The following is a 23322-nucleotide window of genomic DNA, read 5'->3' as shown; positions in this document are numbered from 1 at the left end:
GTTGTAATGATTATTTTAAAAGTTTTGTATTTCAGTTATGTTTAAAAAGGAGATGGGATATGATATGAAAATTTTGGAATAAAATCTATTTTCAAATAGACTTTTATTTGAAAATAAGTAAGGGATGAACAATGTTCTTATCAATTTCTCTCTCTCTCTTTTCTCCTATTTTTCTCATGAAATCCGGTTCTCTTATGTTTTTGCTCTTTTGCCGATTAGGTGAGTTTGGATACTGAGGTTTTTTTTTTTTTTTGATAAGTTAGATCCTAATTGAGATGAGATTAGTTGAAATGAAAATTAAAAGTTAAATAAAATATTGTTAGAATATTATTTTTTAATATTATAGAAACATTAGCCTTTTAAACAAGAGATTTTGGTAACTTTAACCAAACAATATTTTATTTTTAGTAAAAGAAATAATCTTAATTTGCTTATGGATGTTACATTTCATTTAAGTGCATTCAATTCTTGAGTTTGCTGCCTAACAAGATCCAAGATTCTCATTATATGTTATTTTATCTGGAACTCGTAAAAATACTATTGGATATAATCATTGATATTAGGGTTTATAATATGAGATAAAAAGGGAAATGATTTAGTAAAAAATCCTTACTCATATGTTGCTTGTGATAATATGATGATTTACTTTACATGATGATTCTATCTGAAGTTGGTCATATTTTACTATCTATTATACATCTTGCAGCATTTAGTAGACAACTGGGCATACGTGCACGCACGTTGCCCTAACTAGTATATATATATATATATATATATATATATATATATATATATATATATATAAATATTGACTCGGCCATCTGGCCTAATATTTAAGTTTCGACAATTACCAATACATGCATCCGGATCACGAGTGTCGATCACGTCGACCTATTATATTCTTATCCAATTAAGCAAGACTTTTTATTTTAATATATTCGTCCATTTATAGGGTTTCTTTTCTCAAATATTATATATATCTAATATAATCTAAACTAAATATATATGAAAAGCTTAAGAATAGAAACTAGAAAAATCTCGAAAACAAAGCAGAAAAATCAGAAATTGCTTGAGTTCATCAATTCCTATTACTCGTTAGATCACATATATGCACGTATTGATATCGATACGTGTTGCTTGTATCCTGGCTATTATGATAAACGTATTTTACATTTAGCGAGTTTAATTCCAACAGGCAACAAATAATCCAAATTAAACTGATCTACTCAATCAACAGGGAGTCCAATAATAGAGTTGGACTTCAGCCTCCATGTGAAAAAAATTAGTTTGTCCCCCTACCCCGGCCCACCCCCAAAGTAATTAGAAATTCTAGTTTCACTCCTAGCTAGCCAGCCTCCATCCTTTTAAAAGAACTCGAATCCCTTAATTCTCTGTGAACAGAGGGAGCAATGGCTTTCCGTAGGATGCTCTTGTACGTGGCATGTGTTGTTCTGATGTTATCGAAAATGGTTGCAGCAGCATCAGCAACTTCATTAGCCAAGCCAAACTGCCAGAACAGGTGTGGAGATGTTGAGATCCCTTATCCATTTGGCACAACGGAAAATTGCTACCTTGATGATAATTATTTTATCAATTGTAGCAATTCCAAACCACTGCGGGGAAATATTGAAGTCGTCAACATTTCCATCCAAGGCGAGCTTGAAATCTTGATGTTTATAGCCGAAGAATGTTACCAAAACTCGAGTGGTGTGCATGTGGTTGACAACACGACCTCTCTCACTACCGCCACTTTCACAATTTCCAACATCAAAAACAAGTTCTTCGCTGTCGGCTGTGACACTTACGCCAACCTCACTGCTTACCGGAACAATGAACCCTTCTCCATAGGCTGCATGTCTACGTGTCAAAGTCTTACGAATGTCGACAGTGGATCTTGCTCTGGAATTGGGTGTTGCCAGGTTGACATCCCAACAGGATTGAAGAACTTTACTTTGGAAGCTAATAGCTTTGACTATCACAAAAATGTCTATGATTTCAGTCCATGCAGCTTTGCTTTTGTGACTAATGAAGAGTTCAAATTCTCCTCTGATTATCTAGAAACAATGCCAGTTGACAAAGAAGGGAATTTAAAAATGGTTCTTGATTGGGCAATCGGTAATCAAACATGTAAAACTGCTCCGAGCAAGCCGGATTACGTTTGTGGACAGAACGCCGAATGTGATAATCCCCCAGAAGGGGTTGATGGGTATCATTGCAAGTGCAAAGAAGGTTATGAAGGAAACCCATACCTCCATGATGGTTGCCAAGGTACGTACATACGAGTTTCTTATAGAAGCTTCTCATAAATTTTGAGAGAAGTTTCATATATATAATATTGAATAAAAAAAATATAGAAACTTTAATTAGCTTGAATTTCAATTATGCATGCTCTTCGTCTTGGTTATATTAAAAAAGATTATGCTCTCAATTTCGAACAAGAACTTGATCAGGAGACCTCAATCTTAGTCGAATCATGTATTAATATAAAATAATTCTTTATTGAAAAATAATATAGAATGATATAAGAGTTAAATAGTGGAAAAACCAAAGAAACAAGTAATTAATAATGGGAAATCAGTTACCAATATATATATATATATATATATATATATATATGATGAAAAAGCTTTTAAAAATTCATCATCTATAATTTCAAATTATCGAGTATGTTAATTATTACGGTAACAAAGGCAATAATAAAATGTAAGGGTCTTTTAAATATGTGAATTGTTGGGATATATAGTTTAACAAGACAAATAAATTAGGAGGCAATTCAATATTATTATTAGAATAGAAATTAGAAAGGCTGCAGAAATAATATTTAGATATATATATATATATATATATAATGAAATAATAATTCAAGTCAGTTGTTTAATATATTTGTTGGGCATTAATTGATACGTACTGCAAGTGTTTCAGATATTAAGGAGTGCCAAGTTCGGAAACCTTGCAATGCTACAGCAAACTGCATCGACACTGAAGGGGGTTTCACATGTACTTGTCCCGAAGGATACGAAGGCGATGGAAAGGTTTACGGAACAGGTTGCAGTCGGCGGCCTAAAGCCAGCGACAGCCATGCGAAGATCATTATTATTGCACTAATTGGTACGTATCAATTAATTATAACTGTAATATAATAATTATTTTTTGCTTGGTAATTTGTTCACTCACATGAGTTGATTGATTTAAATTAATAGAAATGTTTGTTCTATAAATAAATCTTACAAACTGATTTATAGTTACATTAGATTATAAAATTTTTTTATTATAAAATAAATCTAAAATATTATATTTAATTATATCATTTTACAAATTTACTGTTATTATAAGATATATTTATAGACCTAATACTTTTCTTGAATTATCATATAAAAGTAGTGATTATGATATTATCTATATACGCATGGTTGATATCATGATAAAATGTCAGTGGTTGAGATTTACTCTCACTTGAACAGAGAGATTCGTGACCTGTAGGACGTCTCTGTCATGATTTATCCATGAATTTATATTGTTGTGTCAATTTTGCAATATTCTTTCTACTTTCGCAAATATCTATGTTATTTTCAATTCAACAAATATATATATATATATATATATATATATATATATATATATATATTGGGCCTATTAGGAAAAATCACGAACTTTAATTGTGGTAGATATTTCAAGTACTGATTTATACACTTATAAAATATGTAAGTATTACGCACTTTTATTAATAAATGACAAATTTAGGATTTATATTAAAATGGATAATGATTTATACAGTTTTAAGGTGTGTAAGTTTCGCTCATTCTCTTTAAAAAAAAAGTTTAATTTAAAACCTACATAAAAAAGATATTTTTTAATGGTAAGCCCAACTCTTTTTTAAAGGGAGAGTGATATTTACGCACTATATAAGTGTATCTATTTTTCTTTTTTTTTTATAGAAACAAGAATTTTATTAATAATGGGAAAAACAATTACAGACAATTCTCAAGCTATAAGGCTTGAAAAATACAATTTGGAACACAATCCCACCATAAAGCAATACTATCAACCTGACAAACATTCCTAGCTAACATGTGAGCTACCATTTCCCCTCCAGTATATATGCGAGAAAATACAACTTTCAAAACATGAAGAAAGCTGTTTAATTTCATAATATAACCCCTCAAGCAAAGAGTTATTCATATTGTTATCCTGAAAAGTTTCAACACATATCAAGCTGTCACTTTTTACAGTAAGTTTTGAAATTTCCATAACAGTACACAATTGCAAACCTTTGAAAATTGCCAGCAGTTCTAAAGCTTCTATGCCTTCCATATCTAATTCAGCTTTAATTATAGCTATTAAAACCCTGCCAAAACCATCCCTCAATACAACACCAATGCCTGTTTTCCCTAGCTCAGAGAAAACTGTACCATCAACATTTAATTTCAACCACTCTGGTTGTAGAGGCTGCCACTTATATATAGTGCTGCTTAAGTTGTGCCCTTGTCTTCTGTTTTACTTGACCATAACTTCTCACAAGAGTGTATTTAATATTACTTTTTTAATAGTGAGCCTTATTTTTTTCAAACGGAATATGCATAATTAACATGCTCGATAATTATATCTAACATTACTCATTTATGAAATATGATCCTAAAGTAGTTGGCATGCTATGATATGATCATAAAGAGCAATATACAACTAAGACATCCCGTAGAACACAAATAAAACTCCATCAACTATTTTCTTTTTTATCTTCATGTTTTGATTCTAGTTTTTAATATCTTTTATCTTGATCTTAAAAGCTAACGAATTAGGATTTTAATTTTGGAGTTCTTGTGCGAACTCTAAGATCTATGCAGGGAAAAACGCAAAAAAGAGTGTACGTGTATCTACTTGGAAATAAAAAATAATAAAGGTCCATTTGAAATATTGTTACGGTTTTAAGAAATGAAAAATATTTGCATCAGCCACACACCAGCACACACTCAACCTATTGAGTGTAAAAAAAAAAAAATGATGTGAAGTGTGTGCTGGTGTGGGGCTGATGCATAGCATTTCCCTTTAAGAAATAGAAAAGTCTCAAAGTAACCATTTCCATTTTATGTTTCTTGTTTTTTTAACAAAGTATCAACCATATTTGTACTCGCCAAATGTATGCATATATATATATATATATATATATACATATATATTTCTGTGCGTGTGTAAGTACATATAAATTCTATATATGCTGCCACTATGATAGACGTTAACTATGCTTTAACTCTTAAGTCTTGAATGAGCTAGTCTTCTTGAAATAATAGAAATATATATATATATATATATATTTATATGGTACTTGCTATTGATTTGCAAATTTGTCAAACCGTTTGTGGAAACAAAAATACAATTTGATCACAATGCATGTTTGAACATGTCAGCTATCAGCATTGGCCTCTCAGCATTGTTTGTGGTAGGTTCTTCAATATATTGTGGACTCAAGAGAAAAAGACTTCTCAAGCTGAAAGAGAAATTCTTCCAACAAAATGGTGGCTTGTTGTTGCAACAAAAACTCTCGGATGATAGAACTTCCATGGAGACAGCCAAAATCTTTAGTGCGGAAGAACTTGAAAAAGCTACAAACAATTACGATGAGAGTAGAGTACTTGGTCAAGGAAGCTATGGAACTGTTTATAGAGGAGTCTTACCAGATGATAAACTGGTCGCCATTAAAAAATCAAAACTTTGTGATCAGAGCCAAATTGAGCAATTCATAAATGAGGTGATTGTGCTTACCCAAATTAACCATAGAAACATCGTTAAGCTATTAGGTTGTTGTCTAGAAACAGAAGTGCCATTACTAGTTTATGAATTCATCACCAATGGAACTCTTTCAGCCCACATTCATGATAAAGTCCTATCATCCTCACTATCATGGAGAAAGCGTTTGAAGATAGCAGCAGATACTGCAGGAGCACTTGCATACTTGCATTTTTCGACTTCCACGCCAATTATACACAGGGATGTTAAGCCTGCAAATATTCTTCTGGATGATAACTATTCAGCAAAGGTGTCTGACTTTGGAACTTCAAGATTGGTCCCACTTGATCAAACACAATTAACTACTTTGGTGAAGGGAACTTTGGGGTACCTAGACCCAGAATACTTCCATAGCAGTCAACTTACAGAAAAAAGTGATGTCTACAGCTTTGGGGTTGTTGTGGCAGAGTTATTGACTGGTAAGAAAGCACTTTCTTTCGATAGGCCTGAAAGCGATAGAAGTTTGGCAGTAAACTTTAGTTCTGCAGTAAAAGAGGATCGCTTACATCAAATTCTTGAAAACCATATTGTACGTGATGGGAATATTAATGAGATAAATGAAGTTGCTAAGCTTGTGAAGCAGTGCTTAAGTATAAGAGGAGATGATAGGCCAAATATGAAGGAAGTGGCAATGGAGCTAGAGGGGTTGAGAAGTTTGGATCAAAAGCATCAACGGGGAGAGGTTGATCTCTATACAAAAGAGGCTGAATGCCGGGTCACTCCACCTGCACAGTACTCTTTCAGCATTAATGGTGTCAATAATGGTTGCTCTTCGACCAGCACAACAATGGGGTATGAAAGTATGAGAAACCAAGACTTGAAACCATTAATATTGAATGATGGTAGATGATCTTGAAACCAAGTCAGCTGTATATATATTATATATATACAGGCTCTCTTTCATTTTCATGTCTAATGTCTTCTTGCTACCTTCCCTTTTCTGTCATAAAGCGTACTTGCTATTAGATCATGTACCTCGCAATTAAATGTTTTGAATGATGTTGTAGTGTTGTCATCTTTCATTCTGTTTTTGTGATCTATAATAATTAAGAACACCTTCTTGACTGATTACGTTCACTCAACTAAAAGGCTTTCTCTCACTTTTTTTTTTTTTTTAAATCTTCCTTAACTTAAGCTAGAGATGTGATATGCATACGTCACTTGTATATAACTTTTGAAAAAGTCTACAGGCACCAGGCCAGGGGAATCGTGGGGCCACCGCGTCCCTAGTTGAAAAATTAAATGACATCGTTTGCCTATAACAGCCCAAAACAAGTCATTTCTCCCTTTCTCCCCATTTCCAGAGCAACCTTCCATCTTCCCTCCTTTGTCTTCCTCAAGCACGATTCCCCCCATTCAGCCCCACCTTCCCACTCAAAATCAACACACGAAACTGACGACGCAATCCCTTCGAAGCCAAAAGCTCTGCCTCTCCCTTCAATCCTTTGCCTCCCCCTTTCAATTTTCAAAGAAGAAGCCCCAAAGTAAAATTCAGTACCTAGCGTGCTAACTTTCGATGCGTTGCCTTGATTTCCTTGCCAGTAGCAGACTTTGGAACCCCAAGAGTGGCATAGTAGTCCTCGAAAGCATTAACTACTGATCTAAAGCGCCCCACAAAGACCCTTGTATTGAATTTCGTACAAGAAGAAAAAGAAGAAGAAGGAGAAGAAGAAAGAGAGATGAAGTTATTGTAGACTTGGAATTGGGTCCCACCGAAAAAAGAAGGCGAAGAAGAAAAAAAAATAGAAGCAGAAGCAGAAGAATATGTTAACAAGATAGATGGTTGGAGAAGTGAGAGAGACGTGATGGCCATTGAAATGTGGGTGTGTGGGTGTGTGGTTGTGGGAAGGTGAGAAAGTGTCTGATAAAAGTCCTAAGGGCAATAGAAAAATAATAAGTGGTGTTCTTTTTCGACTGATGTGGCATCCGATTCCCCCCATGGTCATGCCAGCTGATTCCTCCCATGGTTTCGCAGCTTGGTTGCCTATAGCAAAGCTGATAACTTTATCGTTAACAGGAAAGGCTTTTGCTTGCATTAATATAAGGGCATATTTGGATTCTTCTACTATCTCATAATTTTGTGAATAATAGTGAAATAGTTTGAGTAAAAATATTTTACTTTGTTTTGAGGAAGAAGAGAGAAAAAAATTATATAAAAATATTATAAAGCTAGAAAATTGTTTGAATATAATTTTTAATATTATGTTTTTTTAAGTAAAGTTGTATTGATTTGTGTATTTTGTATTAAAGTTTGTAAAAGTTATATTAATTTTTATATTTGAATGATGATTAGGTAATGCTTAAATGAAAATGCTGAAAATTTAAAATTGAGAAGTATTTTTTGTCTAGGTGATGTTTAGGAATAAAATCGTGATAAGTTTTGAAACTTTCAAAAATTATGAGAATTCTCATAGTGTCTACATAAGTTGAAATTAATGTTTTTTCAACTTATTATGATAATGAAAATGTTCATGATTTTTATAGCTAATGATAAGAATCTTTTAGAAACCAAACTTGCATTTAAAATGCTTTAGACTAAAAAAACTTGTTTTTTTCTCTTTATACTAGGAGGAGGAGGGTTTTGAATTCAAATTCTTCATTTTGAAGAACATGTCTATGTGCTATGGGGCAATCAAGCTCTTGGAAAACCAAAAAAGTACTAAATGGCAAGGATTTGGTTACTGTACGTTACTGGCAGTAACCATTGGATATTGATTGGTTCTTCCATGGACCTAGTTAATGTGTCCAGAGAGAAGCACCACTGACATTTCTTGGAATAATGCACCAAACGGAAATTCTACTCATAGCACCTTAGATTTAACACTCATCTAGCATAACGTCATTAATGTCAGGCAGCTGTTTATAATATAGTTGTTTATTTCTCATGCAACTGTTTCTCTCCGTCTTGTTATTTCATACACGTAAAATTTTCAGCTCGACTTTTGCAAACACATGAGCAAATACCACTACAAGAAGTTAGACATTTTTCAATACTCAAAATCATCATAAATATCCTCAATAATCGTTGCATTTGATCAATTTTGATGATTTTTAATTCGCTACATTTTTTATGAACTTAAGCCATCACTTCTGATCAATTTCAGCGATAGGAAAAAATATCCCAAAAAGATAGTTGTAACGTACTTGTAAAGGACTTGTTTCACTCTGCCAACCACACGGAAGACCTGTAATGATCAAAGGGGCAGAACTGATTGCCCGATAGAGTCTCCGATACTTAAGTCAATAACAATATGAATAATAAATATATGTAAAAAAGAAGTGAATCAAGTTCAAGTTTAGTATTTATTACCTCCTGTAGGCTATTTATAGAGGTTATTTTCTTGAAATGATAGAGTCTAATTTGCATTGTGAAACCTTTTTCCTTTTAGGAGTGTGAGTCCATCTCCTGGTAGTAGTGTGAGTTCATCTCCTATTAGGAGTGTGAGTCTATCTCCTGTTAGGAGTCTGTGTCCCTTCTTGATGTTATCTCTTAGCTAAAACTATGAAGACTCAAATATCCCTTCCAGTTACCCCGTTAATTTTCTTTGTGCTAGCATGTGAAAAATTAAATACTTTGCATGCGCTGCACCTGTCTTTTATCCCGCTGGTTTGTGGGCACGTGCTTGCTTTTGTTTTCCCCTACCTCGTTGAGGGTCCATACTAGTAAATGTATGGGTGTCTCCATGCCATTCTAAAGCTTTAGAAGGCCTTGGGAATCTTTAAGTCAATAATTTACAAAATAAATTTAGAAAATTGGTCACTAGTTTCCCATTCGGTCCCTAGTTTGTTGTTCGGTCCTTGGTTTTCTGTTTGTTTTGTGCTAAGCGGTGAGGAGCTCAGCTTAGAGAGATAGACGTAAGATGTACTCGACCACATTAGGTGTGAATGTGGAGCTCGATTTTGAGTTTGTTTATTTGTGTGAATGTTTGTTTGAGAGATTTTTTATTGTCGGCGAAGAGTACATATTTCCATGATTCGTTTTTTATGTGTATTTTTGTAATCGTTTTTACTTTGGTTGGTAATAGTAGATTTTTTACCCCTTAGTGTAAATTTCTGTTGGTGTTCTCATTTTGTCGGTTGTTTGTAGTAACTTGTACTTAAGTGGTCAGGGTGTCCGTTGATTCCCTGAATCCATTTTAGGCAGTTGCTGAGCCTGTCGGTTCATTCTCGAAGGTAATCCGCTCTAGACGGTTGTGTGTGGCGTGAGTATAAACATTCGGCGTTTACTTAATAATATGTTGTGCTTGTACTGTTTTCCAAGAGAAAGGTCAAGGAGGCTAGAGAGTTGGACTATAGAGGTGGGATTCATGAACGGAGTTAGAAAATAGAGTTGTAATTTGTGTGCTGTAGAGATATTTGTGTGGTTGTGATGATGTTCATTATTTAGTGAATTTTTATAAAATTATTGTAAATTTAGTATTTCAATTGGATATAGAGATTTCAATATTAAAACTATATAGGAGTTTCAATATTAAAACTACTAAACTAATTAGATAATCATCTTATATCTCATCTCTAAAATCAAACAAATCAGGTCACTCATTTAGTAGGCAACAGCAACACATAGTAAGTGGGGGCCTAGCTAATTTGTTCGAACGTATCCTACCACATATTTTAGGGCGGCTTTGACCTAGCTAGGCTCCACCTAGGATGTGTTTTTGTCGCTTGCTAAATAAGTATTAATTCTAGTTTCTAGTAATGAATTTATAGTACCTTCTGGTCATTGAGTAGGAACGGACGTATATAATTAGTTTAGATTATATTAGCTTTTCATATTTAGTTTAGATTATATTAGAAATATTTAATATTTGAGAAAAGAAACCCTATAAATTGACGGTTATATTAAAATAAAAAAAAAGTCCTGCTTCATTGGATAAGAATAGAACGTACGTGATCGACAGTGATCCGTAAGGTCTTGAGTCGTCACATAAAAACAAAAATATAACCATCATCACGTCTTTTTCAATCCAGACGTACCCAGCAAGTTGTTATAGATTTTTGTTTAGAAAGTTGTGATTTTTTATTTTTAAAATTATTTATTTGTGATTGATTATTTATTTTAAATATTTTTATTAAAATAAATATATTTTTATCGTAAATAATACTTATCGTCATAAATAATCGGTCACAAAATTTATTTTCCGGTAAGAAACTTGATTAAATCCATTCGAATTGGATTTTTCAGACCTTTTACTAGCCCGAAGCTTTTTTCATCCCATTCTTCCCCGTGGTTTGTATTGGCATGGGCTTTTAGGAAGTTGCTAGGGTGCTCCATGCGACCAGCTATTGTAGTTGTGATTTTGATGACTTGGTGCTCAAGAACAATCGACGTGGCAACAGCCTTGTCAACGCTCGGCATTGGCCGAATCAAGCGCCTCTGGGAAGCAGCACGAGGCCGAGAAGCGGGCCTGGGATTCTCCTTACCGGTAGATGAAGATTTGTGTAAAGTGCTGATGGCATTCTTCCTGGGACTCTCCAAAGAAAAAACTCATCAAAGCTGAAAGAGAAATTTTTCCAACAAAATGGAGGCTCATTGTTACAACAAAAACTATCAAATTATAGAGCTTATACAGAGATTGCAAAAATATTTAATATAGGGGAATTGGAAAAAGCGATAAAAAATTACAATGAGAGCAGAATCCTTGGTCAAAGAGGCTATGGAACTGTTTATCGAGGAGTCCTGCCAGATAACGAAATTGTTGCCATTAAGAAATCAATTAAGATTTGTGATCAGAGCCAAATTGTGCAATTCATAAATAAGGTAATTGTGCTTACACAAATTGACCATAGAAATGTGGTTAAGATGTTAGGTTGTTATCTAGAAACAGAAGTTCCATTACTAGTTTATCAATACATCACAAATGGAACTCTTTCTAGTCACATTCATGATAGAAACCAATCATCGGCGCTCTCATGGAAAAAACGTTTGAAGATAGCATCAGAAACTGCAGAGACACTCGCATACTTGCATTCTTCAACTTTGGTGCCGATTTTACACAGGGATGTGAAACCGGCAAATATACTTTTAGATGATAACTATTCACCAAAAGTGACTGACTTTGGAACTTCAATTTTGGTCCCTCTTGATCAAACAAAATTATCTATATTGGTGCAGGGGACTTTTGGATATTTAGACCCATAATACTTTTATAGTAACCAACTTACAGAAAAAAATGATGTCTACAACTTTTGTGTTGTTGCGACAGAGTTATTGACAGGTAAGAAAGCACTTTGTTTTGATAGGCCTGAAAATGATAGAAGTTTGCTCTATAGTAAAAGAGGATCGCTTGCATCAAATTTTCAACGATGATAATATTAATGCGATAAATGAAGTTGCTAATATTGCAAAATGTTGCTTAAGTGTATAAAGGGAGGATAGGCCAACTATGAAGGAAGTGGCAATGGAGCTAGAAGGATTGATAATAAGGGAAAACATCAATGGGTAAAGTCTGATCTCTATAAAGAAGAGATAGAATACTTGCTTGGGGCTCCTACACACTCTTTCAACATTGATGTCGACAATGGTTCTTCTTCTACCATCACAACAGTTGGGTTTGAAAGTATAAGGAACCAAACCATGAAATCATTATATGATGGGAGATGATGAACTAGTCCACGGTGATCAATGGATTTATCTTCACCGATTGAAAACCTTTATTACTTGTAGATATAAGTATATCTCTCCTATCTTTTCATGTTTTATGTCTCAATCTTCTTGTCAATATATGTATCTCTTCTATTTTTTCATCATGTGTTATGTCTCAGTCTTCTTGTTGCATGCCTTCCTTCTCTTTTCTATAATAAGGCTTCGTTGCCGGTAGATATATATTTTTTTTAAATGATGTTATCTTTCATTTTGTTTTTGTTATCAGTATTAATTAGATATTTTATTTATTACTGTACCCTGTATTTTAGCTATGTTACTTTGTTACATATGTCTACATACGTTTCTTTGTTACATGTTTATACACATGACATTACCTAGCAAGTTTTGTTACCAACCCAAAAGATTGTCATCAATTTGTTTTTTTCCCATTCATTTCATTACCACTGATATTACCCCATGGATTAGGCAGGTTTTCTCCCTAGTTAGGTACTTTCTTTTGAGGTTTGCACCTTTTTGGGAGATAGGGGCGAGTACTACATGAGCTCGTAAGTCAAGAACAGAACAAGCATTGTCTACAAAGCAGAGCGACCTCGTCTCGTTTGCTTTTGGTGAAGCTTCTAGCACTAGATAATAGGCATTCTTGAATGGTAGGAATACCACTTTTTACGCCGACCGTTACATAGGAGAGATACCGAAACCAAGCCATATAAAGGCAAGAAGCCCTTATAGCAATAGCAAACGGCCTACTTATAGTCGCATGCGAAACTAGGTTATATATTTTGTCTTTACATATTTAAAATTAGAAGGCTCCAACTTACTAATTCTAATTAGATCATGAAAGAGCCAAAGCTCAATGAGCACATTCCCTGTTCCCTTTTGAATCATGTGCATTTTCTTTCGACTATTACCTTCTCCATTAGCGAATTACTTGACTCAAAGGATGGAGGGAGGCCCTAGCAAACCATCATAATTAGTAAACAAGTGTAAGCTTCGCTGCCCGACAATATGAAGTACTGACTACATCGAGGGACGAGCCCTGAAGCAAAGGACGAGAATGAGTGTAATCAATGTGTTCCAATTTATGGCCTTGCATAGACCATCTAATGGACCATAGACTAAACAGCCACTGCCTAAAAGGACAGGTTCTTACACGTGAACAACCCCTGTCCTTTATAGTCCAAATGGGTGTAACACGTAAAAAAGTAGGCCATGGCCCAACCCCCACTTATCAAGCCAATTACAAACTAAAGGCCGCAGGCCTGCTCCAGCTACCTACCCAAGCCCACTATAGCTTCGGCCGACGACTGCAAACTAAATGTGACACATAAAAAGAATGTATAGAAGGAAAATGTTATTATACCCCCTAATTTATACCACTCAATTTACTCCCTTGAGTAGAAAAATACTACTGTAAATAGGGTAAATTGAGTGGTATAAATTAGGGAGCATAGTAACTTTATCCATACATAGAATACATGCCAGCAAACCACTACAGAGAGATTGGTGACTCTTCTTGCTCGGCTCTTATGAAGCAGCGCCAGTCTGGAATTAAGATATCACCTCAGAGTGTGGAGGCACCAGCTTTGGAGGCATGCTGATTGAAGGGTTGTGTTGTTTCGGCTGAAAGAGAACTGGAAAAGATGGCTCACCGACGTAAATCTTTGGGCTCAAAACGGGGTAGGAAGTTAAATTAACCCTCAAGTCCAGTCCAATTAATTATGTATGCATAATATATGGGTTTTGTATTCCGAAAGTGACCCATAAAGTATATATAATGAGCCCATTTGGTCATGAGTCCAATAGATGACCCAGCCTGATTTAGTTGAACTAGTTTACAGTTAAATAGTGATTTGAGGAGTAACCACAAAATCCTAATTTGATTTGTTAATAACTTAATGAAAGTAGTAAAGCTTTTTTATGTAAGCTAATGTTGCAGGCTTCTACATTAAATAGACTTGCGAATACTTTTTCTTTTTACTTTTGGGTGGAGCTATGAAAACGCGACGAACTAGAAAAGTGACTACTTGGAAGGATGCATGTAGCCTTTTAGCTTTTTTTTTTTAACAGACAAGATATTGGTCACATAATTTAAAGAGTGTAACATCACTGACGCTTTATTTAATATGGTATCTATAATTATGTGATATAGGTATGCTCACTTATGAAATGTTTCTAACATGGTTATAACTTAGGATATTTTGTAACTATATATAGTGTAGGACTTGCACAAAGAATCTATTCCATTGTTGTTGGAAATAATTAACGAGTCGTTTAGATTGAGAAACACTCTCAACTCATCTCATCTCATCTCATCATTGCAACTTTCTCAAATTCTAACACAAAATATAATAAATAATTCAACTTTTCAAATCCTAACATAATAATATTAAAAAATAATATTTGAAAATAATATTCTAACAATATTTTATTCAACTTTCAAATTTAATCTAAAACTATCTCATTTCACTATCAAAACAGTTACTCAATTAACCTTGCATAAGCAAAGTGGTTAATTTTGTAAATTTTAGGTCTTCAAGAGAATGAAATAGATTGAAGATAAGTTATTATTTTTTTTCAACAGTTTGAATGATTGTAGTGATCAAAGGATATCATAATTATATTATTAAAGAAAATAGCTTATAGGTGATAAAGAAGAAAATAAAGGATGAACAACTTATAATTTAGAACAATCTGATAAAATAAGGACACATCCAAACAATTTTTAAAGATTTGGAGTGGAATCTAATTTTGGTTTATAGAATAATATGACAAAATAAGATCAGTCGGTCAGTTTGAGATAAGATAGAGTCAAATCTCAAAGATGATCAATAGTGTGATTTTTAAAGAGATTAAATTCTTTTAATTAAGACCCATTTGTTTTTACAAATTTGAGCTCATTTATATGTATGGAGTAGAGAAGGGAGAAGATAAAAGTGACCACTTTCTTTTATGTTCTTTTCATTTTTTTATAGGCAAATTACATTAATAAAACTATAAAGTACAATAGTAAGGAATAGGAAATGATACCAACAAATATCCCAAAATAAACATTAATACAGCACATGAAATAGAATAAAAAAAATCATGAAATGTAATCTAACAGTTTTTTGTCTGAAAGAAAATCCATTAGCAATAGGATATGCATTGTAACTACTCATGTTTGGCGTAGTCGTTGAGGAGATCTCCACTCCATCATTGTTGGATAATGGAGTTTAATTAAGTAATTCCAAGGAAAAGAAGCACGAAGCTCCTAGCTAGCAAAAATGGACAGCAGATGACACTGTGATACGTGGAAGCCATGCGTACTGCCAATAGAGGGTGGCAGTTACGATGAGGCGCGCATAAGGCAGTTAGCTGCAATTGCGCGCAATTTGTGTGAGTCCGTCCTTATCCAGAATTGTGTGATTCCGTCCATATTTTCTTTCAGGCTGCCTCAACTATTGTGTAATAATCCAAATAAAGTTGACCTCAATTCGAGGAGAGGTAACTTGAAAAATTGGGAATTTTATTGAATATTTTGCATAAATGAAAACAGGTAGCATATTCCTGATTATAAGGAAATCCTTAACTAACTAGAGCTTATCACATACTGACTAGCCCGTCACTATTAAAAACTTGTTGCCACTAAACACTTGACACATCATCACTATTAAATGGAAAATACAACAGAAATAAAACAGTCCTCTAATTTTCTAGAAGTTGTTATATCAACATTGGCCTCATCTGGACCGTCTATTCCATCTAAAGCCTTGAACCTTTTTTACTTTGTCTTCAACCTTGAAAACATTTGACTCTCTTCTGCGGAATGGTCTCAGAACAGTGGCAAAGTCTCCGTGCTCAAAACACATTGCCCACAAGGTGTGGGTAGATGTTTTGCATCTTCCAAAAAGCCTCCCAGGTTAAATCCTCCTTCTCTTGGCCATGCCATTGTACAAGCTCCTCTACCAACGGTAAATTTCCTTTCTTCCGTACCCTTCTTTCGAGCACCGCCACGGGTTCCGGCTTCACTACCCCAAGTCTATCCATCGGGGGGCAGCTGTGAAATGGACTGTACATCCCTTCCCAGTTTCTTTTTCTGTAAGTTTACATAGAACACCAGGTGTATTTGGGCGAAGTCCGACAGATGAACCATGTAGGCCACAGATCCGACACAGTGGGTCACCTGGAAGGGACCTTAAAAACGAGGGGAAAGCTTCACGTTCCTCCTTTGAGCCACTGACTACTACCGATAGGGTTACAATCTCACAAAGACCCAGTCGCCTGCCTCCAAAGTTCTCTCCTTTTGTTTTGGGTCAGCATATTTTCGCATCCTCTCTTGTGCTTTCAGTAAGTTTTGCTTGAGTAATGGCATGATTTGCTCCCTTGAACGTAGAATTGAGTCCACTACTTCCACTTGTGTAGATCCTATTTGGTAGCTTAGGAGTTTGGGATGGTGATACCCATAGAGGGCCTCAAAGGGAGTAATCTGGGTAGATGCATGTTTGGTGGTATTGTACCACCATTCAGCCACAGGAATCCAGCTTGACCAATCTCGGGGCCTATCCCCTGTGAAGCAATGGAGATAATTCTCTAAGGCCTTGTTGACGGCCTCTGATTGGCCATCGGTTTGGGGGTGATACACTAAGTTGAAGGCCAACTGCACCCTTTGCAACTTGAAGAGTTCTCTCCAGAACTTACTGGTGAAAGTTTTATCCCTATCAGAAATAATTTGATTAGGCATCCCATATAACCAAAACACATGTTTTAGAAACTGTTGAGCTACAGTGGAGGCCGTGTAGGGATGGGACAAGGGAATAAAATGGCTAAACTTGGTTAGCCTATCCATTGTAACCCACAAACAATCAAAGCCTTGCAAGGCTGGTAATCCTTCAACAAAGTCCATCGAGATACTAGTCCATGGGTTAGAGGGAATATATAGAGGCCGTAAAAGTCCCCTTTGGTAAGCTATTTTCTAGCTTAACCAGCTGACACATATCACAGGCACGAATGTACTCTTTCACCTCCTTCTTTAGGCTGGGCCAATAAAATTCTCTTCTAACCCTGTGCACTATTTTCTCATAACCTGAGTGCCCCCCACCAGGGCTGTTATGTAGCAACTCTAGTAACTTCCTCTTAAAGGGCTCATGACTAACCACATACAATCTCTCCATGTAACATAGCAGGCCATCTCTACGTGAGTATTTCTAGTTTAGCTTCCCTGCCTTCTCCTGTAGTAGCAACTCTTGTAGGCAAGCATCCTTGGGATACAACTGTTTAAACTTCTCCAATAGCTTCAAAGCAGGCACTGACACCATGGCAAGTGTCATCACAGTACCTTCTTTTTCCTCTTCCCTTTGAGATAGAGCATCTACTACTCTATTCTCCTTGCCTTGCTTATACTCGACCAAAATATCATAGCCCAACAACTTGGACACCCACTTTTGTTGCATAGGGTTCCCTACTTTTTGGTCAAGAAGAAATTTCAGACTCTTATGGTATGTTTTCACCGTAAACTTAACTCCCAATAGATAAGGCCGCCATCTCTTCACTGCTGAAGCAAAAGCTAGCAATTCCTTTTCATATGTAGACTTCAACAAGGCCCTCCCTTTTAATGCTTGGTTGTAGTATGTTATAGGGTGCCCCTCTTGTAATATAGCAGCCCCTACTGTCCTGCCTGAGGCATCACACTCGATGCTGATAGGCTTAGAAATTGGGAAGAGCCAACACAGGAGGTTTCATCACAGCCTCCTTCAAACTCCCAAAGGCCTTTTTCTACACTTCACTCCAATGGAACCCATCTTTTTTTAGGAGATCTATCAAGGGTGCTGCTCTTTCACCGTACCCCTTGATGAATCTTCTATAGTGCCCTGTCAAACCCAAAAATACTCTAAGGGACTTGAGTGAGGATGGAATTGGTCACTCCACCATAGCTCTTAGCTTTTCGGGGTCTGCCTTGACTCCTTGGGAAAATATGAAATGCCCCATATAAGCCACTTCACTACTTCCAAACTTGCACTTGGTCATCTTGGCAAACAAATGATGTTGTCTTAAGGTGGCTAGGGTGATTTGCAAATGTTGTACATGTTGTTTTTTATCCCTGCTATACACCAAAATATCGTTAAAAAATACAAGGATGAACTTTCTCAAGTAAGGCTTAAAAATGGAATTCATTAAAATTTGAAAAAGTAGAGTGCGCATTGGTCAAGCAGAAAGGCATGACCAAAAACTCATAGTGTCCTTCATGGGTGCGAAATGTAGTTTTTGGAATGTCTTAAGGCTTAACACGGATCTGGTGGTACCCAGATCTCAAGTCTAACTTTGAAAAAATAGTTGCTCCACAAAGCTCATCTAAGAGCTCTTCCACCACAGGGATAGGATATTTGTCCTTGATTCTGACACTGTTGAGGGCTCTACAACACACAATCGCCAAGAGCCATCATCTTTACGAACCAACAATGTAGGAGATGAATAGGGGTTGTGGCTAGGTTGAGTGACCCCTGTGGATAATAATTCTTTCATTATTTTCTCGATTTCATCTTTTTGAAAAAAGGGGTAATGGTAGGGTTGGACTGAGATGGGTTTTATGCCGGGGTGTAGGATGATAGAATGGTCACAGGCTATATGTGGGTGTAGTGTTTTGGGTTCTGAAAAGATGTCTTGAAATTTTTACAAAAGCTGATGAGTAGCTTCAGGAAGTGGTTGCTGGTCCACAGTATCCTTTGATTCCAATAATTGCAGCAGTATACCCTTGTTTTCCAAGTTGTTACAATCCGATAACCCCCCCCCCCCTTCCTTCTATGAGCTTGGAATTTTGCAACCCTTGCAGCACTATCTTCTACCATTCACACACAAACTGCATAGTCAGATTTTTGAAATCCCAAAGGATAGCTCCTAGGTCTTGAAGCCATGCCATGCCTAATACCACATCACAGCCAGCCAATCCCAAGATGTATGCCTCGGTTTTGAAGGCAATGCCTTGGATTGATAATGGTACTTGCCCTACCTTCCATTCAGTTCCTACCAACTCACCATTAGCCACTTTACTTGGACCTTAGTAGTCCGGTCCACCCTGAGTCTAATCTTGTTCAACACTTTGGGGTCAAGGAAGTTGTGTGTACATCCTATGTCAATAAGAGCCACCACTTTCATGGTACCAATGTTAGCTACTACCCTCATGGTTTTTGGGTCAGAGGACCTAAACATAGAGTGTAATGAGATTTCTGGGCTGTTTTTTAGAATGTCTAGATCTAGTGCTAAGCCTTCCTGGTTGTGCTCCAACTCACCACCTCCAGTTTCACCTACTGAAACCTCTCCGTCCTACATTGCCTCAAATATTTCCTCAATGAGGTACAACTTGGGCTTTAGGCACTTATGGCCCAGGCTCCACTTAGACTCACAAAAATAACAAAGGCCTTTATCATGCCTTTCTTTCATTTGGCTTTGGATTACTTTCTGTATGGGTATGAGGTTCTTTGAGGGACTTTTTTGGTAGTCTAGGTTTTTTAAAGGTGTTTTCAGGATGGCTGGGTTAGGGTTGGGGGAATGGTTAGGGGGCCATCTGGTTCCCCTTTTAGAGAGAGCGATATGCTCCTCTTGAATTTTTGCCAAGGTGTAGGCAGTTAACGAGTTGTGTGGATTAAACATTCGCACCGGAAGTACAATCTCGTCTTTCAAGTCGCTTAAAAGGTAACTAAGCCTATTTGATAAGTCTTCAAACTTGGTTTTATAGTCCTCGACAGACCCAATTTGCTTCAACCATGTAATTGCCTCCATCGGGTCATCATAACAGCTAGGCCCAAACCCCACAATCAATGCCTTCACAAAGGCATCCCAATCACCCAAGCTGCCTAATTCCTCTAAGTCCTGAAACCAGATGAGGGCCTTGCCTTCCATGTGAAAGGAGACCAAACATAATCTGTGCTGTGGTGAAGTGTTATGAAAGGTTAAAAACTATTTTACCTTATAAAGCCACCCATTAGGATCATCTTCAGTAAATACAGGAAAACCCAGACTAATTGATCTTGTTTGTACCTCACTGTTTGTTGGGATTAATGCTTGTTCTGGGTTATTGCTTGATTCACTACCTAATCCATTATTCTGTTTCTTTTGCAGCTCCATTGTTAGGAGAGCAGGCTACTTGGTCACTGCTTCGGAATGATGCCTGAATGCAGACATCTCAGATTCAATATTCTTGAATTGAGTATGGATTGTTTCAAACTGAGACTCACTGGATTTCTTAAGTGAGTTTAATCCTTCTTGTAAATGATTTATCCTTGTACCATCAGTCATTGTACTGGGTAGATAGATAGGAACGATGGCTCTGAGATACCAACTTGTAATAATCCAAAAAAAGAGAGATAACCTCAATTCGAGGACAAGTAGCCTCCATAATAGTAGAGAGGGAAGTTGGGGATTTTACTGAGTATTTTGCATAAATGAAAACAAGTAGCATATCTCTGGTTATAAGGGAATCATTAACTAATTAGAGCTTATCATAGACTGGCCAGGTCGTCACTATTAAAAACTTACTGCCATTAAACACTTGACACATCATCACTACTAAAAGGAAAATACATTAGAAATAAAACAGAGTCTTCAGATCATCTAGAGGTTGTTACATCAACGTTGGCCTCATCTGGACCGTTCGTTCCATCTAAAGCCTTGAACCTTTTTTACTTTGTCTTCAACCTTGCAAACCTTCGACTCTCCTCTGCGGAATGGTCTCAGAACCATGACATACAGCTGTTTCGCCTTAGCCCCTAGATGTAACGACTGTGATTTCGTCCAAAGGTACCGGTTGTGACTCTGTCTGGCCCTTTCACTGCTTTGCCTCACCCTCTAGCTATTTATTGCCAAGATAGCGGCTGTGACTCTGTCCCTCCAGTAACAATATGACGCCGAACCAAAATAGGAGGTTATTATGATGGCTAGTTAAACAATGGAAGCTAGAGATTCAGATTGAGATTGAGAAAAATCGCAAATAGAGAGAAACTCTTAGATTAAGATATTAATATAAAATAAATCAATCTTCCCTTCTGATGCCCACAAGCCGGGCTTAAATAGCTAATGAAAAATAACAAAATTGTAATTATGGTCAAGCAATAGGTAAATATGACTAACATCTAGCTTAGGAATCCAGAATAAAATCGTTCATAAAGATAAACATTACCATAAAAGAAAATAACCAAAAATAAAAGAGTTAACTAAAATTGATGCTTCGGAGGTAAAAACGGATGAGTTTTGGGTCAACAAGGGGCCTACCATATGAAGCATTGTGACCACAATGTGCATGCCGAAGATAGCTTTTCGAATTGGGGTCATATGCACGATTCTGACAACTGTAGCCTAAGTTATAGTTAAAATACATGTGTCGCTCATTTCTCCTCGCCCAACCAAGAGATAAATCTCCTCACCCAACCAAGACAAGTCTCCTCGCCCCAAATATGCCACTTCTTGCCCAATTCCTTATCTCTTCCCGCCAATTTTGCGCTAGTCTACCTTTACAAAGTAGTCCAATACTTTTAACGTCACATCTATCAGCTAAGTCTCATCGGCCTTAGATTCAGACTTGGATCCCCCAACATCAGCCTCCCTGGGTTGGAAATAACTCACCCTCAAGTTCACGCCATCATCGATGAAGCAAGGCCTGAGATGTTTGACATTAAACACATCTGAAGTTCTCATATGATTGGGAAGACGTAGTCTATATGCATTGTTGTTGATCTTTTGGAGAACTTCACAAGGTCCAATCTTCCTATGGCCTTCACAAATATGCTGATATTTTCATCAAGTGCTTGTATGAATACAAATATGCTTTTACATATTATATATTTTCTTTAATTGTATTCATTTGCTCTGCTATAAAAGATTATATATTTCCTTTATGTGTATCAAACACATTTCAATACTTGCTAATATTCCACCAACATTTTTATTAATAGTTACTTAGGAAACTCCTCCACTGGAGTTGGCATAGATTCTGACATGGAGCTCGAATAATGCGTGTGTTGATGTAATACTTGATAATGATGAAGATAAAAATGATACCATTGAAGAACCCAAGGTCAAAATGTAATTTTCATTCGAGGAAGAGGTTTAGTCTTACTATATGAAGTATGCTAAGCATACGGGACTTGGGGTGCGTAGAAGGAATTCTAGACAAGGAGACGATGGAAAGATCATCTGGTTTACGTCGGTATCTATGCGACAAGGCACATCAAAGACTCAGGTCACTGATGTTCTCTAGCCAAGACAAATAGAGAAGAAAGAGTGTAGGATTCATGTGGTTTTAAATGATGAAGGCAGCTTTGGGTGCCAACGTACGTTAAAGACACATTTTGGACTGTACTATCAGCTACACAATTGAGTAAAAGTATAAATGTATTTTTTTATGACTACATCAACTCCAGGACCACACTAAAACAATTTGTAGATCAGTACGATCCAACCCTTAGGAGGAAGGTAAAGAATGAAGCTCTTGCTGACTTTGCATCGTTTAACACCGAGATTACATGCATCAGTCACTATCCTATTGGGAAGTAGTTTCAAAAACCATATACAATTGCAAAGTTCAAAGAAAAATGAATTTCAGAGATTTTTATATTTGAGTTTTTGGGATGAGAGGATTTAACACCCCACTTTCCCACGGTTAAGAATAAAGTCAATTTTAAAATTTTTTGGTAGCTGGAGTGCTACCATTGATCTTGACTTTAAAATATTTTCTTATAATTGTGCCAGATACAAAACTTCCATATAATAAATACAATCATTCTTTAATAAAAATATTGAAAACATAAATGAGAGAGTGTTGAAGCATTTATTAAAACTTCTCAAAGTCCGTGCCATAAAAATCATAACTTAAAATCTTTGTACATGATCTAGGCCACTGTCACGCCTCCCTAAACTAAGTTTCATCCTATAGCTCTACCTTCATAAATATTCTGACTTCGGGTGGT

At 36.1% G+C, this 23322-nt stretch overlaps 1 protein-coding gene across 1 annotated transcript; it reads left to right on the top strand.

The window, feature by feature from the left end:
* Nucleotides 1-1231: 1231 nt before the first annotated feature.
* On the top strand, nt 1232-6845 carry LOC109010810 (wall-associated receptor kinase 2-like). Its single transcript, XM_018991729.2, has 3 exons — nt 1232-2268; nt 2923-3108; nt 5403-6845. Exons 1-3 carry the CDS (start codon nt 1410-1412, stop codon nt 6629-6631), a joined length of 2274 nt encoding a protein of 757 aa, XP_018847274.1. The 5' UTR covers nt 1232-1409; the 3' UTR covers nt 6632-6845.
* Nucleotides 6846-23322: the final 16477 nt, after the last annotated feature.

Source organism: Juglans regia, chromosome 13 (assembly GCF_001411555.2).
Source record: "Juglans regia cultivar Chandler chromosome 13, Walnut 2.0, whole genome shotgun sequence".
Classification (NCBI taxonomy): Eukaryota; Viridiplantae; Streptophyta; class Magnoliopsida; order Fagales; family Juglandaceae; genus Juglans; species Juglans regia.
This window is presented reverse-complemented; position numbering and strand designations above follow the sequence as displayed.